Here is a 26,451-nt window from a genome sequence, read left to right as displayed (position 1 = left end):
CCATCTCAATCTGCCTTGAATCTTTTCTGTAGGTGGATGTGAACTGACTTATACTCCAGGGAAGTTTATCACTGGCCCTACCTAGGCAGTCAGAGCTCCACCACAGCAGCTGGCTCCCACGGACCCTTAGGATTAAATCCACATATCATAAAGATACTGTTATATTAACCTGTTGTTTTGCCTAGGATCAAAAAGGTTTAAAAGACAAAGTCTATACCTTCTTGAGTCTTAGAATCTAAAATAGACAATATCCGTACACCACCACAATTCTACCATACAGAAGGTACTGATGCTAATAATGAATTGGGGACTAAGGACTGGCATTCTGGGTAATAAATGTGCCAAGTGTTGTCAAGGTGGATAGAAGGGAATAGAATTCACAGCCAACTAGCCCGAGCTGGGCAGAAATGGATCCTATTATTCAAAAATTAGATCTTTTCAGTCAAGTAGTTTTTCAGATATATTTGCAAATGAGAAACGTGAGAGTGGGAGAAAGGAGACCTGGGACCTCCGGAAGTTATTCACTGGAAAGGTAAATATGAGCGAAGGAGAGGGGAACCGAGAATAAGGAGATGAAATGAAATCCCAGAGTCAATAAGTCTGAAGGAGAGGGAGGAAGAATTGATGTGAGGGATAAGAAAGGCAGTTTGGTTCCTGAAACTGAGCAAGCTTCTAAGTTTAGTCTGTAGGGCAGTAAAGGGTGACTGTGGTGGGGAAATGAGGGGGACTGTTGCGGGCTATGCTGAATGTCTCCGAGGCTACTTACACCATATCACATGGCATTAAGAATGGGGTGATTATCACTTCAGTTTTTTAACAGAATAAAACTAAGGTTCAGAGGTGGTAGGTAAACTGTCCAAAGTTTTGCAGAGATAATAAAAAACCATATTTGAAAGCCAAAGCTCACCGTTCCTTCATGATAGCATCATAACTTAGAGAAGAAGGGGACCAGTTGGCCAAATGGTAGAGTATAGCATGGATAATTGGGGACGATGGAAGTACTCTAGGTAGGAGGAGGTGAGTATAGAAACTGCCTAATAGGGGTCCCCAAACTTTTTACACAGGGGGCCAGTTCACTGTCCCTCAGACCGTTGGAGGGCAGGACTATAAAAAAAAAAACTATGAATAAATCCCTATGCACACTGTACATATCTTATTTTAAAGTAAAAAAACAAAAAAAACAAAATGGGAACAAATACAATATTTAAAATAAAGACCAAGTAAATTTAAATCAACAAACTGACCAGTATTTCAATAGGAATTAGGCTCCTCTCACTGATCACCAATGAAAGAGGTGCCCCTTCCGGAAGTGCGGCGGGGGCTGGATAGATGGCCTAAGGGGGCCGCATGTGGCCCATGGGCCGTAGTTTGGGGACCCTTGGCCTAGAACATAGGTTATTCTATTTGTGCCCTAGAATTTAAAAAGATGAGGAATATCATGAAGAAAGAAGTAGCAACATTGTGTGTCCCATAGATGTGGAAGGTGAAAGAAATGAGATGTCTCCATAATCCACAGTGTATCACAAAAGCTGAGCCCATTGGTGAACAACAAGGCATGGCTGGCTTTAAATCTTACTAAACAATAACTCTCTCATTAAGGGCTGGAACTACAGTGAGTGTGTCACCTGAGGTGTACAAATTAAGAAGGCCCACACTTTCAGAGTTGGGCTCTCGCATGGCCTTAAGTGTGAATGCCTTTTTAATTCAAGTTCTAAGAACCTCACGTGTGTCTGCTTATTTCTAGCCCTGCTTCCATGAACGGGAGTCTCCAATAACCCCATGGAGTTCCCAAAGGTTTGTGAACTGAAAGGGGTATGCAGGCAAATCTCAAAGATTTCCCAATGACAGGACTGAAGACGTGGAGTTGTCAGTCAAGTCCCCCCCCCCCCTCTACTGCACTGTATCCCAAGAGCATTCCTGATGGGCCATGTCTGACTAAGGCTGAGATACAGAGGCAACTGCCTTCAGCATCTAGAAAACTTTATTCTGGCCTACTGACTGAGGATCCCCAGTTCTGGATTTTGAGACCTTGACCTTCACAAACATTAAGATGACTTACATATTATGTTCTCCTACTTCCATTACACACCCTATACACTAAGTTGCCTACTTTTCTCAATCCTTGTATCCCCAACATTATAGAGAACCTACCAGTGACAATTAGAGGAAGATTTAACTAGTAAGACTCAGACACATGCATTTATTGTCTTACTCTTTCCACCTGCCTCACAGACCGCACTTGCACTCTTTTTTTTTTCTTTCTTTCTTTTTTTTTTTTATATTTTTCTGAAGTTGGAAATGGGGAGGCAGTCAGAAAGACTCCCACATGCGCCTGACCAGGATCCACCCGGCACGCCCACCAGGGGGCGACGCTCTGCCCGACTGGGGTGTTGCTCTGTTGCAACCAGAGCCACTCTAGTGCCTGAGGCAGAAGGCATGGAGCCATCCTCAGTGCCCAGGCCAACTTTGCTCCAATGGAGCCTTGGCTGCGGGAGGGGAAGAGACAGACGGAGAGGAAGGAGAGGGGGAGGGGTGGAGAAGCAGATGGGCGCTTCTCCTGTGTGCCCTGGCTGGGAATCGAGCCTGGGAATTCTGCACGCCAGGCCGACACTCTACCACTGAGCCAACCAGTCAAGGCTTTCACTTGCACTCCTCTGTGTCTCCTGCACTACACTTTGTCTCCTCTTCCTCCCCCAAAGGTAAACAATATCCTCTCAATCCTAGTGAGCTGGATCGCAGTTTTCAAATCACATGCATTCTTTCAAGGCAGCAGGTCACTGTTTACAGAGTGGCTGGCAGGTTAGAAATAGCATCCACAAACTTATTCCTCAAAAGAGCTGAAAGTAAAAACCAATACCCCCGATGTTATGCCCACTTTTGTTTGCTTAAGTTTTTTAAGTTCTAACTCCAGAAAACATGGAACAAATCACCTAAATGACGAAGGAGCTTGGTTTGCCAACTCATTAAGGACCATCAAGTATGGAGCTGTTACTATATGTTAGACACCACAGTTACTATTTTACTTATATATTTTTTCTTTAATTAATTATTTTTTCTACTTTTCCAAGTAAGAGGAGGGGAGATAGAGAGACAGACTCCCACATGTGCCCCAACTGGGATCCACCCAACAAGCCCTGTTTGGGACCAAGGTTCTAGGGCTATACTTGCAACTGAGCTATTTTTAACACCTGAGACAGAGGCTCCAGGGAGCCATCCTTAGCACCCAGGGCCAATGTGCTCAAATTAATCGAGCAATGGCTGCAGGAGGGAAAGAGAGAGAGAAAGAGAAAGAGGGAGAGAGAAAGGAAGAGGTAGGAGTGGAGAAGCAGATGGTCACTTCTCCTGTGTGCCCTGACCAGGAATCGAACCCAGAACAACCACATGACAGGCTGATGCTCTACCACTGAGCCAGGGCCACATTTTTTTTTAATTACTTAGGTAATAAATGAACAGTGAGACAAGTACTGAAAGGAAGGTGGATATGGAGGTAGTATTGAGATCCAGAAGCTAGATACAATGTTTTTCACCCCCTTGGAACTTGGGTTGAAGAGTGGGTGAGGGACTTGAGGAAGCTAAGAGGGGACCAATCCTGACATCCTGGCCTGGGGCAGAGGCTGGGATAATAACTTACTTTCACAGAAGAAGACTAGAACTAGAGGCAAAAATTTTCAACAAAACTAGGGTTTTTTGGCCCTGGCCGGTTGGCTCAGTGGTAGAGCGTCGGCTTGGCGTGCGGGGGACCCAGGTTCGATTCCCGGCCAGGGCACACAGGAGAAGCGCCCATTTGCTTCTCCACCCCCCCCCCTTTCTCTCTGTCTCTCTCTTCCCCTCCCGCAGCCAAGGCTCCATTGGAGCAAAGATGGCCCGGGCGCTGGGGATGGCTCCTTGGCCGCTGCCCCAGGCGCTAGAGTGGCTCTGGTCGCGGCAGAGCGATGCCCCGGAGGGGCAGAGCATCGCCCCCTGGTGGGCAGAGCATCGCCCCCTGGTGGGCGTGCCAGGTGGATCCCGGTCGGGTGCATGTGGGAGTCTGACTGTCTCTCCCCGTTTCCAGCTTCAGAAAAATACAAATAAATAAATAAATAAATAAATAAAACACCAAAACCTAGGGTTTTTCTTATTCAGTTGTTTAAAAGTGCATTATAATCAACCAAATTTAAGACACTATCAAATGTAAGAGTCACCATTTTGGATTACTACTAACAAAGAAAAAATATTATCAACGGACCAATTTCAGACATGATAAAAAAGTAAAAAAAAAAAAAGTAGATCTTAGAATTAATAAATTGTGGTATATATGCAGAGCAGGATGATTTTCTAGCAAGCCCAAAAGAATAAGCAATGAGAATTACATTTTAAAAAAAGAAAATAAATACAAAAATTTAATAATTTAAAGTGTCTTTAACATATTCTTTAAAAAATTTTGAACAGGTCAAAGTAGTTATAGTAATTTTATTAATTTTTTTATTTTTAAAATTATCAAACTGTGCATGGTATAAAAAAGTAGAATAGCTACATACATCTATATGAAACTTTATCAACAGATTTGCTGCCTGCAATATTAAAGAACATGCAAACGCTACTTCTATGTTAGAGTTAATTTCTTTATCTAGGTCAGATAAACTGTTGTCCAAATTAATCTAATATGACAGGCATTCATTATGTGTAAAAAGAATAATTTGTATGGCTCACATATTTCCTTAGAGAAGTGTTTCCTTGCAAAATTCAACCTCTAATTTTTAGAAAATCTAGAGAGGCTTTTATTCATACTTCTAAATCACAATTTTCTCTAAGTCCCATAAATCTCTTAATATCATTTCCAATTTAGAAACTGCTATAGTTAATATTTTATATAAACTATATAATCTACATTTAATTTTTTATGAGAGTAGAGTTTTCAAGTATAAATGCTGATGTATTTTATTTTCTCCCCTTATTTTAACAGTGACAGAAGTACTCACTTCATATTGTCTTTTAGGACATAATGTATTATTATGCTTCTAAGTCAATAAAAATCAATAAACTGTAAGTTGAAATGTAAACAGATACAAGTATTATAATTCCATTTAAAGAAGTCACAAATAACCTACCTGAAATACTGCCACTGGCATACTAATTGAGCTTATAACTCTAGTGAATTTATATTACTGCTGCTTTTTACCATATATTAGCATATGTTTAATGAAGGCTTTAAGTTGCTGAAAAATCTCTGTATATCATATCATAGATGCTTTACTTGGAAAGCATAAAATCATCCAAATTATAAAATTATGTGCAAGTGTATCCTCCAAATGCTCAGTCACTTTCCGTTCAGCAAGTCGAAAATATTGTCCTTTCCTTAATTCTGATAAGGAGGCTGTGAGCCATTCACTTCCCAGAGGAAGTTTCCCTACAGTTTCATCAGCGTGTTCAACACGTCTTTTTATTGGGTTGAATGAAAGTAATTAACTCCTCACTTCACACACACACACACACACACACACACACACACACACACGCACACTCGCGCGCGCGCACACAAAATCAAAATGCTCAACAAGCATTTATAACAGGCTGAACTCAATCTTAACCATCAGATAAATAGAATTTTAAGAGTTGCCATTAATTAAGAAAAAATTTTCACTCTAAACAACCTCAGGGCTTACAAAATTAATTAGAAAAAAAAATGCCACCCCTTTAAGTTAAAAAATTACGAAAAGTATAAATTATCCCAGTCTCTCTCCAATAATTATCTATAATAGATCTAGATAAAACCTGCTTTAATTAGAGCATGAAATTACATAGTGCAGCCCTTCACATTTTCTGGCTGATTGGTATCATATCATTTTAAAGCCAGAAGATAACTGGCAGACCTCATTGGCCACTTCCCTCTTTACAAACGAAGAGACTGAAGCCCAGAGGACTGAGGTCCCAGTGAAAAAAGAGGTCTATTCGAATCCAAAAATCAAAGGCTCTTGACTCTTTAGTCACTCCATTACAGTAGAGTCAAGCGGCCACAGACAATGGTTCAAGGAGAAAAGGAAATAAAAGGGGAACCCAGAAAACTGAAACCAAATTTACATCAAGACTTAGAAGATTCTTCTTTATACCTTATACAAAAAAGACATTTATTTCCCCTAGTTAGAAATGTCAATAAAAGTAGTTGCAGAACACATATCTAGTTGCTGAGACTATGAGACATTTCCCACCAAAGCTGCAAGAAGACTAGGAAGTTGCACAGACGTGCACATAAAGATGAACTTACATCCACATGAAGCCAGAGGCCGTGCCTCTCACAGACATCGGCGATTTCATCCAGAGGATCAAATGCACCCAACACAGTGGTACCCGCGGTGGCACAGACAAGAAATGGTGCTGCTCCCTGTGAGAAGGACGCACACATAAGAATTGTCACCATCACCTCTAAATTTTTCCTGTAATAGGTTGGTAAATTATAAGGATTATAAACTATCCAGAAATGGATTTGGTTTCTTTGGAGGTGATCATTCACTGAGTGAATGTTTCTAGGCTTTTCTCCTCTACAGCCTTGTATTATAGAGAAGCTAAGGAAACTGAGAAAACGCTATGACAATAGCGTACCTTGTCCCAACTCGATATGTTTAGTCCCATTTTCTTCCCAGAGCATTTTCTGTTTTTTAGCTTTCTCAGGTAGAAAGTCAATAAACTCATCTGCAGTGGTAAAGCTGTCACTAACTCTCAGGATTCCTAACTCTTTCTCAGGGAGAGTCATCGAGCCTCCAGAATGCCAAAGTTGTTAGTCTTCTCTACAATAACAAGGAATGTTTAGAAGACAACTAGTCAGTTCCGGGGACAGAATACACAGGCCTGTGTGCTTGTCTCCTTGTGAAAGAAGTGCAGTTAGAAAACAAAGAACGTGCTCAGGTGCAAATTTGTCATCAGAGGGGATAAGGTCCCCTCACTGGGATACACTCTTCAAAGCAGGTGCTGCAACACACTGAGCTCTGTTGGAACTGTGGTGGAACAGAAAATCTCCATAACTCCTCCTACCCTTATTCCTCCTCACATGGCTGATGGCTGCATCTTGCAGAATGAGCAGGAGCCAGAGCGAAATGGACAGAAAGGGAGAAGGTTGAACACATGCAAAGATGAACGGTAATTCCAGCCAAGCGAGCCAGGACCTTGGACCCTTAAGGGAGTTCATGGCAACTACACAGAGGATAGTCCGTGAGGCTGTTTCCGATGGATCCATCCCAGCATCTCAGCCGAGATGTGTTGCTGGCTGTGGAAGTGCCTCAGAGGGAAAATTTTCAGACAAAGATGGGGGTGGGGCAGCAACAAGCACCCAAGGGACAACTGACAAGAATGTTTAATGCCCATTGAATTCACTTTTACTTCTATGTAGGATGGAGTCGTTTCTTTCCCCTCAGTTTTATCTTGAACTGCAGTTGTTCTTACAAAACATGTTTACATCCAAGTTTACTGTCAGGGGTTGTGTATTTTGAACCAGATTTACTCACAGAAATATTATTTCTCAATGGAAAGGGGGACAGAGCAAGGACACTAGGTTCACATCTCAAAATTGAGATGCATAAGAATCAAAGTGATGGCACCCAATGAATCCATTCGCCATTTAGGCAGATGGCTGTGACACCAGTAATCGAGTGCACCCAAACTTCTTAGAGTGGGGGTCAGTCGGTGACAGTTTCAGGGGAACCATGCGCTTCGAGAATTCTTCCCTTAACTCAACTACCCACAGACCATATTTTATCATGTCAGTGACCTAAGGGAAACAGGATCAGATTTATATCAACCATTAAAAGCAACAGAAAAAGTAATTTACTAAAACCATTTAAGGTGTCTTTAATGGTTGAGCTTTTCCTCATAAACTATATGACATTCTGACAGTGGTGAGAAAACACCTAGGCAAGCTATTATAGCTTATTAATGACTTTTCCTCACCCTTTTAACAATCGAGCTATAAATACCAGGCCCTGAAATGAAACTTTTACAGTCTGGATTTAACCTTCCAGATTTTTCCTTTTGCATATCTCATGTGGGGAATAAGACAATTCAGTGGAAGCAGAATGGATGGTGTGCTGACAAGAAGCTGGAGTCCCTGAGAAAGTTTGTCATTTCAACAGTCACACACAGAAATACTTCCAAAGATTCAGTGGTTAGACTAGTTTTATCTCTCCATAGGCACTTCAGAGCCTCCAATGCCTCTGTGGTTTTCTCCATCAAGTAAAAGGCCACTGCTCTACAGATTTTTAATGGAGTGTGTGGCTGGCCGGGGAATTGAATCCCAGCGGAAAAAAAAGTGGATGTACTATTTCCTACATCTGAAGCAATCCAAGTTAAAAGCTTGAAACAGAACAACTAGGTCTGAAGCTACTGAGAAAAATAAACTTGTCATCAGGTAGTATTATCCCAGAATGGATGCGAGGTTTGTCCTTGGTGAATCCAGGCTCCGGTTTTAACTGACTTGAAAGAAAATGGAGGAGACATACCAACTCTCACCCCATTGCCCTAGTTTTAAATGTGCCTAGAGCAATTTTTACTTTAGGAAAACTCTTTTCAGGCTCTCGGAGTTAGAATATGTCAGTTTTGTGCACTTTAATTGTTAGGGCAAACCAAAATTTACACAATGAAAATAATAAGGATGGCAGTGGGCTAAAACCCATCAAATCTGCTAGAACATGAGTTCTTAATGACACTAAAAAAAAGGAAGAAAAAAGAGTTGACTATCTTTAGGAGATGTGAGGCAACTCACTCACTATTTTCTTTTCATTTTTCTGAAGCTGGAAACAGGGAGAGACAGTCAGACAGACTCCCGCATGCGCCCGACCGGGATCCACCCGGCACGCCCACCAGGGGCGGTGCTCTGCCCCCCAGGGGGCGATGCTCTGCCCATCCTGGGCGTCGCCATATTGCGACCAGAGCCACTCTAGCGCCTGAGGCAGAGGCCACAGAGCCATGCCCAGCGCCCGGGCCATCTTTGCTCCAATGGAGCCTTGGCTGCGGGAGGGGAAGAGAGAGACAGAGAGGAAAGCGCGGCGGAGGGGTGGAGAAGCAAATGGGTGCTTCTCCTATGTGCCCTGGCCAGGAATCGAACCCGGGTCCTCCGCACGCTAGGCCGACGCTCTACCGCTGAGCCAACCGGCCAGGGCACTATTTTCTATAAATTAGCAAATAAGGGGAAAGGAGGAAACAGGATCCTGCCTTGCCTGTGAAGGCTATTTTCTCAGCGAAACCAAAGCAGGATGGGGAATATTTTCCTGTATAGTAGTATGCCTGCCAATCAATGAGAGAGGACTGAGAGAATAAATTAGAGCAGTGGTCCCCAACTCCCGGGCCACAGACCGGTACCGGTCCGTGGGCCATTTGGTACCGGTCCACAGAGAAAGAATAAATAACTTACATTATTTCCATTTTATTTATATTTAAGTCTGAACAATGTTTATTTTTAAAAATGACCAGATTCCCTCTGTTACCTCCGTCTAAGGCTTACTCTTGATGCTTGTCTCGGTCACGTGATACATTTATCCGTCCCACCCTAAAGGCCGGTCGGTGAAAATATTTTCTGACATTAAACCAGTCCATGGCCCCAAAAAAGTTGGGGACCACTGAATTAGAGCACCGCCTAATGAAACAAGGGATCTAGACAATGACCATCAAAGGCAGGAAAATCCGTGAGGTGAGAGGCTGAGGTAGAGTTCTAGAACAGGCAGGGCTGACCACACAGAGCCCATCAATCAGTATTGTCACAGAAAGAGACACAAGATGTTTCCTGATAGAAGAAAAAAATTTACCCATGAATAATTCCAGGCAAAAATTCCCATCTGAATCTCACCACGTCTGAAAATCTAACTGCCAAATTATAAGAAATACAGAGAACAGATGGATGGTGCTGAGGAGAGGAGCACTTGGAGTCTCAGATGCATGAGGAATATACAAAATTCATAATGTGGAAAACGGCCAGGGCAAAGGATTTGGTTTCTTCAACAGATCAATGACAAGAGTTTAAAAAAAAAAAAAAGGACGAGGGGGAAGCTATAGATTAGATAAGATTTATACGACTTTTATGAATCCTTATTCAAATGAATCAACTATTTCAAAATAAGGCAGGGATCGGGAACCTTTGGGCTGAGAGAGCCATGAACGCCACATATTTTAAAATGTAATTCCGTGAGAACCATACAACGACCTGTGTACATTATGCATTATCCAATAAAAATTTGGTGTTGTCCCAGAGGATAGCTGTGATTGGCTCCAGCCACCGGCAACCATGAACATGAGCAGTAGGAAATGAATGGATTGTAATACATGAGAATGTTTTATATTTTTAACATTATTTTTTTATTAAAGATTTGTCTGTGAGCCAGATGCAGCCATCAAAAGAGCCACATCTGGCTTGTGAGCCATAGGTTCTTGACCCCTGAAATAAGGGAACAAGAGAAATTTTAATATAGAGCGAATATTTGGTAATATTAAGAAATTATTTCTTATAATGGTATTACTTTTTAAAAAAAACTCTTTATAGGTATATTAAAATGTTTATATATCAAATTATTTAAGGCATGGGGTTTGCTTCAAACTAATAGAGTTGTGGTGAGATGAAATGGAAGGGAGCGTGCACTGACAACAATCTCATGATTGTTGAACTTGTATAATGATGCTCATTACTTTAGTTTCGTATTTGTTTGATATTTTCCATAATAGGAAGCTCAATATTCAAGGAAGAAAAGAAGGAAGGAGGGAAAGAAGAAAGAAAGGCAAGAAGGAAAGGAGAGATGGAGGGGTAGAGGGAGAAAAAATAAAGGGAAAAAGAGAAAGAGGGAGGGATAAAGGAATGAATAAATGAATCATATAAACCAGGGGTAGTCAACCTTGTTATACCTACTGCCCACTGTTGTATCTCTGTTAGTAGTAAAACTTTCTAATCGCCCACTGGTTCCACAGTAATGGTGATTTATAAAGTAGGGAAGTAACTTGACTTTATAAAATTTATAAAGCAGAGTTATAGCAAGTTAAAGCATATAATAATTATTACTTACCAAGTACTTTATGTCGGATTTTTGCTGTTTGGCAGAATAAATCTTTATAAAACAACTTACTATAGTTAAATCTATTTTTTTATTTATACTTTGGTTGCTCTGTTACTGCCCACTATGAAAGCTGGAATGCCCACTAGTGGGCAGTAGGGATCAGGTTGACTACCACTGATATAAACTATACAAAAAGCACAATAAATATTTCTGACCAGAAAGCATTAATGACATTAAAAAACTTCTTTTTGGTAGAAACTTTTGTAGTAAAAAATAAAACTAGGTTAAAAAATGATAAAGCTAGGATTTGATCTTGAGAGTTCTCAAAGAACAAACAGGCTGTAATCTAGAATTTTATCCAAGAATCAAAGAAATCGGATAATCTGTACCACCAGACAACTTTAAATCCACTTGTCATTGGAAGGTTGTTTTTTTAAAAAAAAAAACAACAAAAAAAACAAAGACAAATGTAGATCTAAGGACACACCTGAAACCAATAGATCTGTAATAAAGGCAATATTTTTACAGAATTCCAAACTAAATACAATAATCTAGCATGTTCTGGAGAAGATGATTTTTATTAAAAATGAAAATACAAAGAGTAAAATAATGGAAATATAATATCAAAACTTGAAACAATGAAAAGAACCCCTCTTTTCTTAGCAGGTGATATCCTATGAGGGGTGAGACACATCCTGACTCAGAAGCTGGGCTCTTCGTTTCTCAGCAGTCGCACCTGACTTTGCTGCTACCTATTGCAAAGTTATGGGAGAACAGTCTGAAGCTCCTTTAGCAGTGAGGACTGGAGTGGGCTTGGGAGGGAAGCACTGAAGAAGTAGGTGCACCTAAGCCAGCAGGCTTTCCTTCCAAGGAGTAAGATGGTCAGCACCATGACAGTGATACCCCCACAAAGCAGGTGTCAGGGCCAGCCCTCAGCTAGAGTACAGCAGGTACCTTGCTTTCCCCAGCAACAGGCAAGGAAGCTTCAGCACATTCTGGAAGCTCAGGAAGAAAGAACATTCTACCAGAGCTAAAATGCTAGACCCCAAGCCAATACAGGATGATGGTTCTGAATGGGCTTTGGGTGGAAGAACCTGGAAGGACAATTTGATCAAGAAATCAGAAATCATTCTGAACGCAACCAGATACAACTGGTTTGGCTGGCAGAATGGTCAGAGTTGGGAGCTTTGTAGGGGAATGGTTGTGGGAGCCCCGCTGGAGAGAGAAGCTGGGTTCACCTTTTAAGGATAATTCTAGGCAAGCATGCTGAAAACAGTGACGTCAGGGTTCAATAGACTCTGGTCACCTGGGATGAAAACATCCAAGAAACCGCACAGAACAGGAAGAGCCCAGCACCTGGACATAGAGCCCCTGTAAACGAGTTACCCTATTTGACGTCTGGCTTGCTCTCTTCTCTGTCTGCACACAGGAATGGGGCTGACTGCTGTCATACCCTCCCTGGCAACCTCTCCCTCACACCCAGATACATGCATATGCTTTCTTTCCTCCTCTACCTTTCTCCCCTCTCACCTTTTCTCTGGCTTCACAGATTTGCTTCTCCAGTTCCTCAGGAATCATTTTACCTCTGAGAGATGCAGATTTGAGGTATTCAGTTAGTTATGTTTAGCAGTAAACAGACATTGGTACTGCTTTTTTTAAAAGTATGGATTACCCCCTTCACCCACCAGGCTTCCGGATCCTGTCCCCTTTACCTTCCATCCGTTTCCACAAAGCAAATATTCTCAGTACCAATCCCAAGAAAGGAAGCTGCCTTCTTCATGGAATAATGACACTAAATTAAAAGGGACAAAAGGGTAAAAAGAGACATGACTACATAGCATGAAAAAGCTATTGCTAATTATCTAAATGGGTGTAAGTTACATGACTGAGCCCAGTCTTTAAAGCATTATTGCATAGAGGAAAAAGAAAGTAGCAATTTAATTGAGCTCCTTAATATAGTGGTTGAGAACATGGACTTTGGTTGGAGTCAAAGAAATCAGGGTTTAATTCCAAGTTTTCCCAGTTAAAGCTATGGAAACTTGAGCAAATTATGTATACTCTCTGAGCCTCAATTTCCTAATCTGCAAAGTGGGCATGTTGGTGCCTACTCCATCTTTGTCACAAAATTCAATGGGTTAATGTAGGTAAATGGCTCAGCACACAGCAGGCATATGGAACAAATATGCTGAGTGGATGTTATTGTTTTCCAGAACACTGAGGAAGTTTCTCTTGATGCAACTAGTAAGACTCAGCATCAGTGGAAAGAGAATCTGGTCTACTGCTGACTCAAAACCCTCTAAGGAGTGGGCGAACCTCTGTCTCAAAAATTATAATCACAGATCACAGAAAAACATCATTATTTTCAAAAGCAAACAATGAGTTATAAGTGCTGATATGACACTTGACCAATCCAGTTTAATTCTGAAGACTGAAATTATGCACACAGGACTGCAGCTAAAATCATCACAACAAAAGCAATAATAATTTGTAGACACTTTACATGGCCCTGGCATGGATGAGGCTAATGACTCTGGAATTAGGTCTCATCTATTTCTTATTGGAAATAGTAGTATATGCTTTAGATTTTTGGGCCTCTTCCCCCTACTCCAAAAGCCTATAAAAATAATTAGCATTCAAACATTGGAGATGTCAGTCTTTATACATTAGGGTGGACAGGTGGTCAATTAATTCTTTTTCATGCTAGAAAAATGAAGGTGCTAAAGGACATTATTGTACCAAAAAAACCTCAGTAATTTAATTTGTAGGTATGAATACATTAAAGGAGTAGTCATGCCTTCACACTTAACTTGATATATTCCCTCAAATGTGGTCATTTTTTTTCTTCTTTTGTCAAGAGAGTTTTATTGGAAGCTCTTTTTATTTTAACTCTGTAAAAATAAATGCGGAAATAACGCCATCAGGAAAAATGAAACCATACTAAATAATTAATTTCCAAATATCAAATAGAACCTGTCCAAAATGCCTATAGGAGGCATTCATTTCATGTTGTTGCAAGAACATATGCACATTGAGCAGTAATAATGTACATGAAAATGTAATTAATTCTCTGCTGGCTACATCAGCCCACTATCGCTAAGATGACAAAACCAAAGCCAATTATTTCTCACCAGAGAGACGGGCTCTGGCAACCAAACAGCTATTGATTTCATAGCGATCAACGGTAGCCTACCTGGCTGACATCAGCCAATAAAGAAAATCACCTTGCTTTGCCCTTAGAAATTGCAAAATATCCCCAACCAATAGATCTGATAAATAAAACACTGGTAATCAAAATAAGAATAGCTTCAGTGGAGCTATCTTCAGGTACCTCAGGGCAAAGTCTAGTTCAATGTCGATCTCAAATGCTTAGGGACAGATTAAAAACAGTTTGCATAACTGAAGTCTAAACATCAGAAAGCATCAGAAGAGGAAAAGAGCCCCAGAAGGAAAAAAAAGAGAGAGAAAGGGCAATGCTTCAGACATGCTAAGTAGTTTCAAGGAAAGGAAAACCTAGAAGGCTGGAGTTCAGAAGTAACATCTGTATTTAGAAACAAACGGTGGCTGCTCTCATCACTGGCAGAGGATAAGTCAGCCATTCTAAGACCCAAACTCCCCCTAGGTTTCATTTGTCTATAGAAGATGCAAAAATCTCAGCGGGTGCTCATTTCTATAAAGTTAAAACAGCAAATGCCTACATGAAAGGCAGGTTGCACTGAAATTCCCCTTTCTGGTTCCTGTAAACTTTTTTCTGTGACCTTGAATTTCTCTGTGAAGCATCACTTCCCCCTCACTATAGATGATATTCTGGACACTTGGACTCCTTTTAGTGCTGCTCCAGTTGGCTCTGGGTTGTGGGGAGAGCAAGGTCCGTGCAGGCTATATGTTAGGGAATGAGGAAAAGGAGTATTTCTCCAAGAGCACACAGCTGGTTCAGTTTATAAGGCAGCAGAGCTGGAGGCCAGATGGACTCCTCTGTGCTCCACATGGCATCCTAAGAGCACCTGCTTGCTGCGCAGAATAACTGTGATTATATCCAAAACCAGGTCTTGAGTAGAGAGGTCACAAATAGGGTGAGTGAATAAGGCACCTCTGTGCAAAATCTGAGGCAGCATGACCCTGACACCTGCGCCCTAGTGTCTCACTCGCCTCACCCCAGCCTCCATTCGGCTAGAGAGGAACCAGCACAACTGATTGCTGGCCTGGGAGCAAAAAGAGTCTCTTTTCTCCCGTTACTTTTTAGTGGCAAGTGGACACTGCTTTAGGCTGTTTTCCCAAATGATCTGAATTACAAACTTAGGATATCTATAAATTCAAGGAATTCATATTTAACTGCTAATCAAGCCACATATTTATTACTTTTTCCTGAAAGTCCTCTTCTCTTTGGTTCCTATTGAACCTGGAGACGCTACCTTGGATTTCTTGACAGTATAGGGTCTCTGTCAAGATCTTTTCGTCTCCACCAGCAGCTGAATGACAGCCAGAACCTGAGTATGCAAAAATGCCTTCATCTGTGGGTACCTCTGTTTTGCATTTGACGTTCCAAGGCAGAGATGCAGTAATTGCTCTGGTTAATCCGGGGTGGTGAAACAACTGGAAAAGTAAGTCCACCCAACAAGCAATACAGAAAAATAACCACGGGGCCAACATCTATAAGAAAACTAGGAAGGTATAGCAAAAAGACTGACATCAAGGTGTAAGGCCATTTAGGAAACATGGCCTCCTCTGATTCTTTATTTTTTTTACCTAATAATGCATTGATTTGTTATAATAAATGATGAAGATGGTCATAAAATATGAGCTAAAATAATGCAAATGCTGTGATCTGAGTCTCTTTGGAAGAACAGGGAAAGGAATGAGCTACAAAGTGGTGTCTGGATGGATGGGGTGCAAACACAAAGTCAAGGTTATAGTGTGTTCGAAGTTATGGAATTTCTTCGTGTATTTCACATTGTTATGTCAAAATTCATGTGCGTAATCCCTAGCCCCCAGTGCAATGGTATTGGTTTAGATTAGATCATGATAGTGAGACTCTCATGGGATCAGTGACCTTATAAAAAGAGGAAGACAGAGAAACCTTACTCTGTCTACAAGCATTAATAAAAGAAAGACCATGTGAACACACAGTGGTCTGAGAGCTAGGACACGGAATCTATCAGCACCTTGATCTTGGACTTCCCAGCCTCTAGAACTGTGAGAAATCAATGCCCATTTGTTTGCTTGCTTGTTATAATAGCCCGAGCAGACTAAATCACCCATTTAGTTCTTGGTTTCGTGGCTCCCCCTTCTGCTGGCATGTTAGCACACATTTGACCTCTTTTTACACAGATAGCTTCACCAGAGTCTAAAGACCACTTAGCTCTGGTTTCATAGCTGTATGGAGTTTCAATTTATTTCTACTCCCATTTTCTAGCTACATCTGTACTACTGATCTTTCCTAAGCATGATCTTTATTCAAGGCTTTTAGAGAATTTCTTCCCTCTTCCCAGGGCATTTATTCCAGAAAAGAACTCTAGCAGGCTTAAAACCAAATAGAGAATGAAAAATGCAAAGGTAAAAGCACTGAGCTGATAGCAGGGACCCTATGTAACCAGCTTTCCTAGGCATGAAAATAAGAATTCAAATTCAGGAAGGACTTTGCATTTCTGATATACTAGGGTTCCTCAAACTGAAATACCAAGGGTTGAAATCCAGAGAGGAAAACTCTATTCCGTAATAATCTCAAATAACCAAGTATTTTTCTCAGGTGTCCACATTCCCAAATATTCTTCTCTTGTTATATAAACAATGTCTCATGAAGAAGGGCCATGGGGCAGCTAAGTAAAGAATCTCAGACTAGATCATTTCTCCCAGATGCCTCCCAATACCCAATGCACGCTATGCACTTAGTGCGGAACTAATCACAGCACAGGTCATACAGGATAGGAGGAAAATGTGGGCGTGTCAGGTTTTCTTCCACTGGGGACCTCTGTCCTTTTGCAATAACAAAGTAGCTTTTGCTCTTGAAGGAAAATAACAGAAACAGGAAAGCCCAGCTGGAAATAACAGAGAATTTTCAGATTTTGCCAGTCTGACATGTTTGACGGAGACCTAAAATTATTGCAGAAGGTACAGAGGCTACACTGTCCCTGTCCCTGCCAGGAATGTGGGGAAGAAGCAGCGGTGGAATGGGCAGGGGCACCCACTGGAGTCACACAAAAATAGAAAAGAAAAAACATAATCTCTTCCAGATAAGATGGCCCGTAAACTGTGCCATCTGTTCTATCCACATCATTATAGGTTGGATCATTCGCCACCCACTAACAATAATAGCTAATATTTTTGTCTATCTTTTAGGGGCTACTTCACAAGCATTAACTTATGCAATCTTTGCATCAGCCCACTAACTGGTGACTACTCGCGCAGTTGTTGGGTTGCTTTAATGGCTCTAAATTGTTCATGCTCCCTGCATCCATACCCTTTGCTAAATGGCTTAAGAGGTGATTTGCCAAATGGCCTTAAGAGGTGATTTGCTCACTTCTTAGATCTGGGTTCCTAGACATGGCTTAGTTTGCCAGAAAAATGAGGGAGAAATGACAAGGTGCCAGTTCTGAGTCCCACTATGTTTTCCATGCTGTTTTCTCCCAGTTCCTCTGCCCCAAGAACACACCTGGGCTAGTCTGCTGGAGGGTGAGACAGCGGAGCAAAGGGGACTCTCTGGAGTCATCCCAGCCATGCCCCTCCTAGGCCAGCCATTGGCCCGCCAACCCCCAGACAAGTGACGGAGCCCAGCAAGAGTAGCTGCACTGCCCAGCTATCCCAAGACTTGTAAGCGATTATATATATATATATATATATATATATATATATATATATATATATATGTTTCTATGCCATTGGGTTTTGGGATAATTTGTTAGATACAAGAGCTAACTCACATGCTCATTTCTGTAAATTAGGAAACTAAGGCACAGAGGAATTAATCAACATTCCCAAAGTCACTTAGATGATTAATACTAGAGACAGAAAATAAATCCAGGCAACCTAATTCAAAGCCAATGAATCTAGCTACAATTAGACCCCTTACTTAAGTGGTAAGGAACATGAGATAGGGGATTGTGGCAATATCCAATTGTGTGTAGCCACACCCAATTGTGTGCACGTGCATGAGAGACAGAGAGAAAGAGAGAGATGTTCATTATTATTGAATGTATCCTTTTCTTCTTGAAACGTCCTTGTGTTAGTCATTCAAAGCAATCAATTTTACAAGGAGATGTGAGCAGATGACATAGCTGAGATCAGAATCAATCATCCTAAGTTCTCATAAACGAGATACTCAGGAGATTCACAGAAAGAGATGGCACTTTCAAATGAAATGTTCTCTTTTCCTAAAGAAAATATTATAGACTATAAATTTTGCATAAAGGTGATGTAGAAAATTGGGTGGCCAATATCAAACCCATCCACATTTCTCGCGGAATGAAATACGGTGTTAAACTTAGGTCTATCAGTCACCCACAGAGAGGATAAAAGCACGCTAGACGTCCGCAAACAAACAAGCCCTCTTAAATAATGCATTCTCAGAAAAACCTAGGTCTGACAGCAAAAAGAATACATATATATATTTTTTTACCTCTGAGGATGTGAAAAGAATTAGTCTTGGCAACCCAGACAGCCCCTTTTCCTTAATATCAGGACAATATTTGTATCTAGCTAAATTCATGGCGTACATATTGGACACTGAGCCACCTGCAAAAACAAAATTGAAATGGCATATTTACAGCATGAAGTTATAGCTCCCGAAGTGCTGACTACAGTGGAAAAGCACAGTGGCTGTGGCTGCTCTGGTCTAACGACGAATCACTACGAAAGTCATCAGAACACCACGCCTCCCGCCCTGTTGCTCTCACACGCTGCCTAGTTTCTCATCCCCACCAGTTCCACTCTCAGCAGAGTGAGAAGTTTGCGTCTATTCCCTCATCCCAGAACTTTTCGAAACTGAAAGTTTCAACCTATGAGCTCTGAGGTTAGTCATATTCCTTCTGCCTGTCATCTGATCAATAACATGGTGACACATGTTCATCTTTGCTTTCCTCCTCCTCCCCCCAAAAAAGGATTATAGGATAAGTAAAATGGGATTTAGGAAACTTCTCAGGTAAAATCGATTTAAAAAACCTAAAACATCTGGCCCTGGCCGGTTTGCTCAGTGGTGGAGCGCGTCGGCCTGGCGTGCGGGAGTCTCAGGTTTGATTCCTGGCCAGGGCACACAGGAGAAGCGCCCATCTGCTTCTCCACCCCTTTCTCTCTCCTTCCTCTCTGTCTCTCTCTTCCCCTCCTGCAGCCAGGGCTCCAGTGGAGCAAAGTTTGCCCGGGCGCTGAGGATGGCTCTATGGCCTCTGCCTCAGGCGCTAGAATGGCTCTGGTTGCGACAGGGCAACGCCCCAGATGGGCGGAGCATAGCCCCCTGGTGGGCATGCTGGGTGGATCCCGGTTGGGTGCATGAGGGAATCTGTCTGACTGCCTCCCTGTTTTCGGCTTCAGAAAAATCCAAAAAAGAAAAAAACCAACCCTAAAAAATCTTATTATAGCCCTTCCAAATTCCCAATAGCATGTAAATTCATTTGCGTTAGGTATAAATCCTAAATTGTAGCTATCTTATTTGTTTAGCGTTCATGCCATTTATTTAGCATGGATGTAAAATACTAGCACTCTGGAGAAAGGCACAAGCTAGAGTCTCCCTGAGCAGCGTCACTAATATCCAACTTTTTGTGATGTATAAACCTGCAAAGAGTTGTTCTTCATATAACACATGCGTACATTTGTAGATGCTTGTAATGGAAGGGAGATGGCAGTAACTAATTGTACTTACCTGGGTTAAATATTCCATCCCCTTCTTTCCAGCCAATAAATTCAATCATTTTCTTCAGAACCGCTTCTTCCACTAACAGAAACACTGGGGACACCTCATATGTATAACTAGATAGATATAAAAAGTACTTCACTTCTATGACTAGAGTTAAAACATCCCTTTGGTGTCCCAAGAAACGCAGTTTTTTTATTTAACCATGTGGCTGCTGATCTGTAGGTAGAGCTCTTGGAAATTCATCCGTTGGAAATAGAGAAATACACAGTCAGCGACACTGCTTCTTCTGGGTGGATAAATGCGGGTGGCCTCAAGGATATCAAGCTACTGCAGTAGTCTTGATTTACAGAAAAGCTTCGCCCTGGCCGGTTGGCTCAGCGGTAGAGCGTCGGCCTGGTGTGCGGGGGACCCGGGTTCGATTTCCGGCCAGGGCACATAGGAGAAGCGCCCATTTGCTTCACCACCACCCCCTCCTTCCTCTCTGTCTCTCTCTTCCCCTCCCACAGCCAAGGCTCCATTGGAGCAAAGATGGCCCGGGAGCTGGGGATGGCTCCTTGGCCTCTGCCCCAGGCGCTAGAGTGGCTCTGGTCTCGGCAGAGTGATGCCCCGGAGGGGCAGAGCATTGCCCCCTGGTGGGCAGAGCTTCGCCCCTGGTGGGCGTGCTGGGTCGATCCCGGTCGGGCATATGCAGGAGTCTGTCTGACTCTCTCTCCCCGTTTCCAGCTTCAGAAAAATACAAAAAAAAAAAAACCCCAAAAACAGAAAAGCTTCAATTCCATTGGCAGAGGTGAAGGCAGCGAGTCTGCATTCTCTGCCTTAGTCATGAGCAGTGGCCAATTTACTCTTTGTACGATGCTTTGGATGCTAGCTAAAGAAAAACCTGTGTCATGATATCCAGGTTTTTTTGTTTTTTGTTTTAGTTTTAGATTTTATTTATTCATTATAGACAGAGGAGACAGAGAGAGACAGAAGGGAGGAGCAGAAAGCATCAACTCCCATATGTGCCTTGACCAAGATAGCCCGGGGTTTTGAACCGGTGACCTCAGTGTTCCAGGTAGACGCTTTTACCCACTGCGCCACCGCAGGTCAGGCGGTATCCAGGTTTTATCAGGTTGCCACTGTTAGTACCCTAATAGCGCTGGATAGTCCATGTGGAAACTACCCATCCTAGATTACAGCTTCCTACACCCCACTCCTGTGTTTGTACAAATGGGGAGTGCTCTTTGGGACATCTCTCTTTATAGATGGTTTTAGTGCAAAGCACCACGGAGATCCCCTGTCAATGAAGGATTTGTTGCTTCAGGCTAGAAGGCTGTAGTCAAAGAGCATTGTTAAGTCAGCCTTTTTAGGGATTGACCTCAGCTGCAGGAGGCCATCTTCCCTAAGGTCAAAGCATTATCTATGGTGGTCTACACCTGATAATTGGTCCAACTGGAGGTTTAAAGGCCTGGCCATGTGGTCTCAACTCTAGGCCAACCTATAAAGTCACTGTGGCTTCAGAGTTCTCCATGGGGTCCGCCTTGACTGTCACTGCGCCTGCATGGCAGCTTGACTCCTGCCTCTGCCAGCTTCTGTTTCCTTCTCCTCCAGTCACCCATGTTCGTCCCCAAAGTATTCCATAATTTTACAAATATCTTGCTCACTAAATTCCATCTAGAGCAGGTTCCTAGGGAATCTAATTTGGGACAGTAACCAAATCTGAGTTTCTTCTTTCTCCCAATAATTTGAGGATGACTAAATATCTATAAGCTCCTTCTCTAACCATTAAGTGATTGCAGTAAATTGTATCTTAATGTATGTATACTCTAAATATGCAAGCTAAGCAGACACATTCAGATTTATAGTTACAGGATTTAATCAGTTACTTTAACATCTGGAAGTAAAAACTTTAGGAAGGAGAAAATAAAAAGAACACCTACTATGTGCCATTTCCCTGTGGGCCAAGCACTCTATAAACACTATATCATTTTACACACAATCTAGGTTCTATCTTACAACCATGCTAGGAAACCAGTTTACACATATCAATAATGTGGGGAATAAAAGGATATATGTTTATGTGTATAAACTGCCACAAGCAGTGATTCTCTGTCTCCTGCTTTGTTTTTATCTTTAAAGAGTCTCCATCTTTCTCATACCCACAGAAATTCAGATTTAATTGATCTGGTTTGAGACCCAGGACTCAGTTAAAAAAAAAAAAAAAAGTTGCCACGTTGTCTAATGAGAAGAAAGAGTTGAGAACCACTGACTTAATTAAGGAAACTCATCCTTGCCACTGTTTTAGTTACCATCGTTCACCAACAACTCCTAAATGTATACTTTTCTTATAGATATCAGAATATCATCCCATATATCTCTCAGCCTGGAAGTATATACTCTTAGATATCACAAGGTCATTGCAAACTCAAATGCTTATGATCGAAAATTGAATGCTGTTCTTGCCTTTTTCACCATAAACTTGAAAACCGGTCCTCTTCATCCCCTTCCTATCTCAATGACTGGCGTGACCTTCAACCAAGCTATGAAAGCCAGAAATCCAGGTGTCATCACATAAATCTCCCTTGTTTCCTCATTTCCAAGATCCTATATGTTATCTAGTTCCTTCTGTTTTATCCTCTAAAAAAGTTTTTTTTTTTTTGTCTCTGTTCCTACCACTATCCATCTAAGTCCAAGTTACTATAATCTCTCACCTGAATAAGGTGATAACCTCCTATTTGGCCTTCTCCAATCCTTTCTCCAAATTTTCAGTGATATTTTCAATAAACAAATGGCACCTAACAATTTAGAATCCTTCAATGGCTTTCCATGGTATTTAGAATAACTCACAAACATGGACACCTGGGTCCTACAGGTCTGGCCTTTCACTTCAGTCTTATCTTTCATTATATTCTCCATAGTTCTCTCAGCTACACCCACACTGACCATTCAGTTCATAGCATGTATCGTGTTGTCTCCTGACACAGGGCCTTTGTATATGCTGTTCCTTTTGTTTAGAGCTCATCTCTCCTGTTTTCATCTTGCTAACTTTTACTCATCCTTCAGCTCTTAGCTAGAACTTCCTCAGAGAAGACATACTAGAGCTCCTAACTAAAATAAATAAATAAATAAAGTTCTATTTATATTTATAGCATCATGAGAATTAAGATTTTAAATTGTTTGCATATTTTGATTAATTTGGAGCATCTCTACCTCACTAGATATTTTGATTCATGAAGGCAAAGTCAAGGTTTGTTTTTACTTAAAGTATCTGTGCAGGACTTGGCAAAGACCTGGCTTTTCATACAGGAATAAATTAAAAGTTGCTTACTCAATGTTCTTATCTGGTAAGTGAAGATAATACCTGCCTTACCCTCTCACAGAACTGCTATCAAATCCAACAGCTCTTTGAATGCTACTGTCATAAGCAGGGGTCCCCAAACTACGGCCCGCGGGCTGCATGCGGCCCCCTGAGGCCATTTATCCGGCCCCCGCCACACTTCCGGAAGGGGCACCTCTTTCATTGGTGGTCAGTGAGAGGAGCACATTGACCATCTCATTAGCCAAAAGCAGGCCCATAGTTCCCATTGAAATACTGGTCAGTTTGTTGATTTAAATTTACTTGTTCTTTATTTTAAATATTGTATTTGTTCCCTTTTTTTTTTTTTACTTTAAAATAAGATATGTGCAGAGTGCATAGGGATTTGTTCATAGTTTTTTTTTATAGTCTGGCCCTCCAATGGTCTGAGGGACAGTGAACTGGCCCCCTGTGTAAAAAGTTTGGGGACCCCTGGTCATAAGACTACTCCATTATTTATGATGACCCTGCACAAATAAAACCATTAACTAGAAATGCATGCAATAAAATTTCATCTACTTAAAAAAAAAAACCATTTCTAATCTACATTGTGTACAATTTCAGTATGATACTTACACACTTGGATTTAATGCTTCTGTCATAAATCGGGCCACCAAGGAGTAATAGTCAAGTCCAGCATACAACTGGTTGAAAAACCTTGGATGGTCTGTAAATTTAAACAGAGTATTCATCTATACAGCCATCAAAAAAGAAAAAAAAAAAAACTATTGATACTGCATAGCAATAACATAAGTGAATCTTTTAAACAGTAAAAAAGTATATACTATACAATTCCACTTCTATGACATAAAAATATCAGGCAAAGATGATCTGTGGAGATAGAAGTTAGAATTCTGGCTACCTTTGGGAAGGAGATTTGATTAAAAGGCTCTTGAAGACCCTCTAGGTGCTGAGAATGGTCTTTATTGCTATCTGAGTGATGTTACTTGCATACATATATGTATAATATAAACTCATTGATCTGAGAATGAAAGATTTGTCCATAGTAGTGAATGTAAATTACACCTTAATTTTTCAAAAAGCATTCAAAACCTAATCATGCATATAGAAAACAAATGTGAAAGACCCACCTCCTAGCCCTTTCTAATGAATTATACTATGTTTCTGAGAAAAACTTGAGCAATCTTTTATAACCTTTGGCTTGCCTGCTCCTTTCTGTCTACAACAATGACCCAAACCCTCAAGAATGGGTTATTTGAACATTGTACATATATACGGTCTACCGGAAAGTTCTGTCCGTTTTTGGAATAAAACAAAATACAAATTTTTCTTACCGGCAATAAACTTTATTAAATAAGATATATAATTTCCATTATTATTAATGATTTCTTGCCAGCATGAGGGCAATTTGTATATCCCATTTTTGAAAAATGTTTTATCTTTTGATGTGAAAAATTGAACCAGTGTTTGTTTGATATCTTCTTCATTTTTGAATTTTTTGCCCTTCAAAAAATTTTGTAAAAACAAAAACAAGTGATAGTTGGAGGGTGCTAAGTCTGGGGAATATGGTGGATGTGACAGAATTTCCCAGCCTAGTTCTGCAATTTTTTGACGAGTCCTTAAAGCAGCATGTGGCCTGGCATTATCATGATGCAGTATGATGTTCTCCCTATTGAACATCGCCGGCCTCTTTTCTTGGACTGCTGTCTTTAAATTATCCAGTTGCTGACGATACTTCTCCAAATTGAGCTTTTCGTTTGGTTTTAAAAGCTCATAATGTATTGGTCCTCGAATGTCCCACCATATACACAACATTCTCTTATTCAGAGTCAAATTTGGTTTAGAGGTGGAAGGGCTAGGTTTTCCGGGTTCACAATATGCCCTTTTCCTTACGATGTTTTCGTAGGTAATCCACTTTTCATCCCCAGTTATCATCCAGTTCAAGAAGGGCTCGATTTTGTTCCGAGCAAGCAGAGATGTGCATATGACGACTCGATCATCCAAATTCTTCTGACTTAATTCATGTGGCACCCATCTTGAATATTTCCACATCAATCCTATCTTCCAAATATGGTCCGAAATGGTTTGCTGAGCTGAATTAAGCCTTTCTGCGATCTTCGATGTTGTCAGAAAAGGATCTTGCTCCAACATGGTCTTAACAACATCGTCATTGATCAAAGATGGTCGCCCAGAACGTGGCTTATCAGAAAGGTCAAAATCACCTGTTTCAAATTTTTTGAACCATCTTCTGCATGTCCTATCAGAAACTGTACCTTCACCAAACACTTTCAATAAATTTCTACATGCTTCTGTAGCATTTCTTCCTTGTTGAAATTTATATCAAATACAGTGGCATAAATGAACTTTATCAGTAGACATGGGTACACTATCGCTTCACACATAAGACTAACGTGAATCAACTTTGTTTTAGTTAGTTTGCTACGTCAGTATGTATACATTAAGTGATAAAAATAGAGGGGCACACATGAGCCAAATAAACATGTGCTTATGTGTCGAAACTTGTTGTGATAGAAAAGGACAGAACTTTCCGGTAGACCTGATATAAATATCAGGGCCTGCTATCTGCTATCTTTATCCTCTGAAAATATTGGTATTAACTTCTCTAAATTTACACACATTTCATCCACCAACAAGGGTTCACTTCAGGCTACTGGCAATGAGTGGCCTTTTTATTTTTCACATTGGACCATTTTCGTCATGCAACTGGCATTGTATAGATAGAGGAAGACGTGATTCATCATGCAGATTACATAAACTTTCTGATTCAACTTTATTCAAAGGCAAGTTGCCTTTAAGACTCAACTTCAGTTCCAACTTTCTATTTTTTCCCTCCTATAAAAGGATTCATAAAGGTCCTTGGCTTTACACAGTGTGACTATTCACACCAAACACCAGGCTCACCGGCTTGACATTAGGAAGCGCAGCATGACCAAAAACAAGGATGCAGGGGGTCTCTTTTTTGAGTATTTGGGAACATTTCAGTTAGTGACCTCTCATTACAACTTCCAGCATTTGGTTTTAGATTATTCTCCTCTTTCAACTAGAGGTTTAATAAAAAGTATCAAAAGAAAATGTCTTTTTTAAATGAAACATGGAAAACTTCCTCTAATCCTACAAAGAAAACCAGACATTGCTACAAGTCATTTTAATACTTTTTTTTTTTTAGTTCTGTGTTAATTTATGATTGATTTCCATGGTAACATTATGGAAAATATCCAGTGTACTGAACAATCTACTGCATTAAATGTCATTCTACACTTCTGACATGCACTATAATTATAAGATATGTATCT

General features: G+C 40.9%; 1 protein-coding gene across 2 annotated transcripts in view; it reads right to left on the bottom strand.

Annotated features, from left to right (window-relative positions):
- Positions 1-26,451, bottom strand: part of GADL1 (glutamate decarboxylase like 1) — a 186,774-nt gene that overhangs the window by 121,922 nt on the left and 38,401 nt on the right. For both annotated transcript variants that reach the window (XM_066350801.1, XM_066350802.1), the window contains exons 4-9: positions 23,753-23,843; positions 19,849-19,955; positions 18,613-18,728; positions 12,716-12,795; positions 12,534-12,588; positions 6,242-6,358 (exon numbers count right to left, since the gene is read on the bottom strand). In XM_066350801.1, the coding sequence (XP_066206898.1) occupies positions 6,242-6,358; positions 12,534-12,588; positions 12,716-12,795; positions 18,613-18,728; positions 19,849-19,955; positions 23,753-23,843 (566 nt within the window). The remainder of the gene's footprint in view (positions 1-6,241; positions 6,359-12,533; positions 12,589-12,715; positions 12,796-18,612; positions 18,729-19,848; positions 19,956-23,752; positions 23,844-26,451) is intronic.

This window comes from Saccopteryx leptura, chromosome 10, assembly GCF_036850995.1.
Source record: "Saccopteryx leptura isolate mSacLep1 chromosome 10, mSacLep1_pri_phased_curated, whole genome shotgun sequence".
In the NCBI taxonomy this organism is placed as follows: Eukaryota; Metazoa; Chordata; class Mammalia; order Chiroptera; family Emballonuridae; genus Saccopteryx; species Saccopteryx leptura.
Note: the sequence above shows the minus strand (reverse complement) of the source record. Positions and strands in the feature narration are given on the sequence as shown.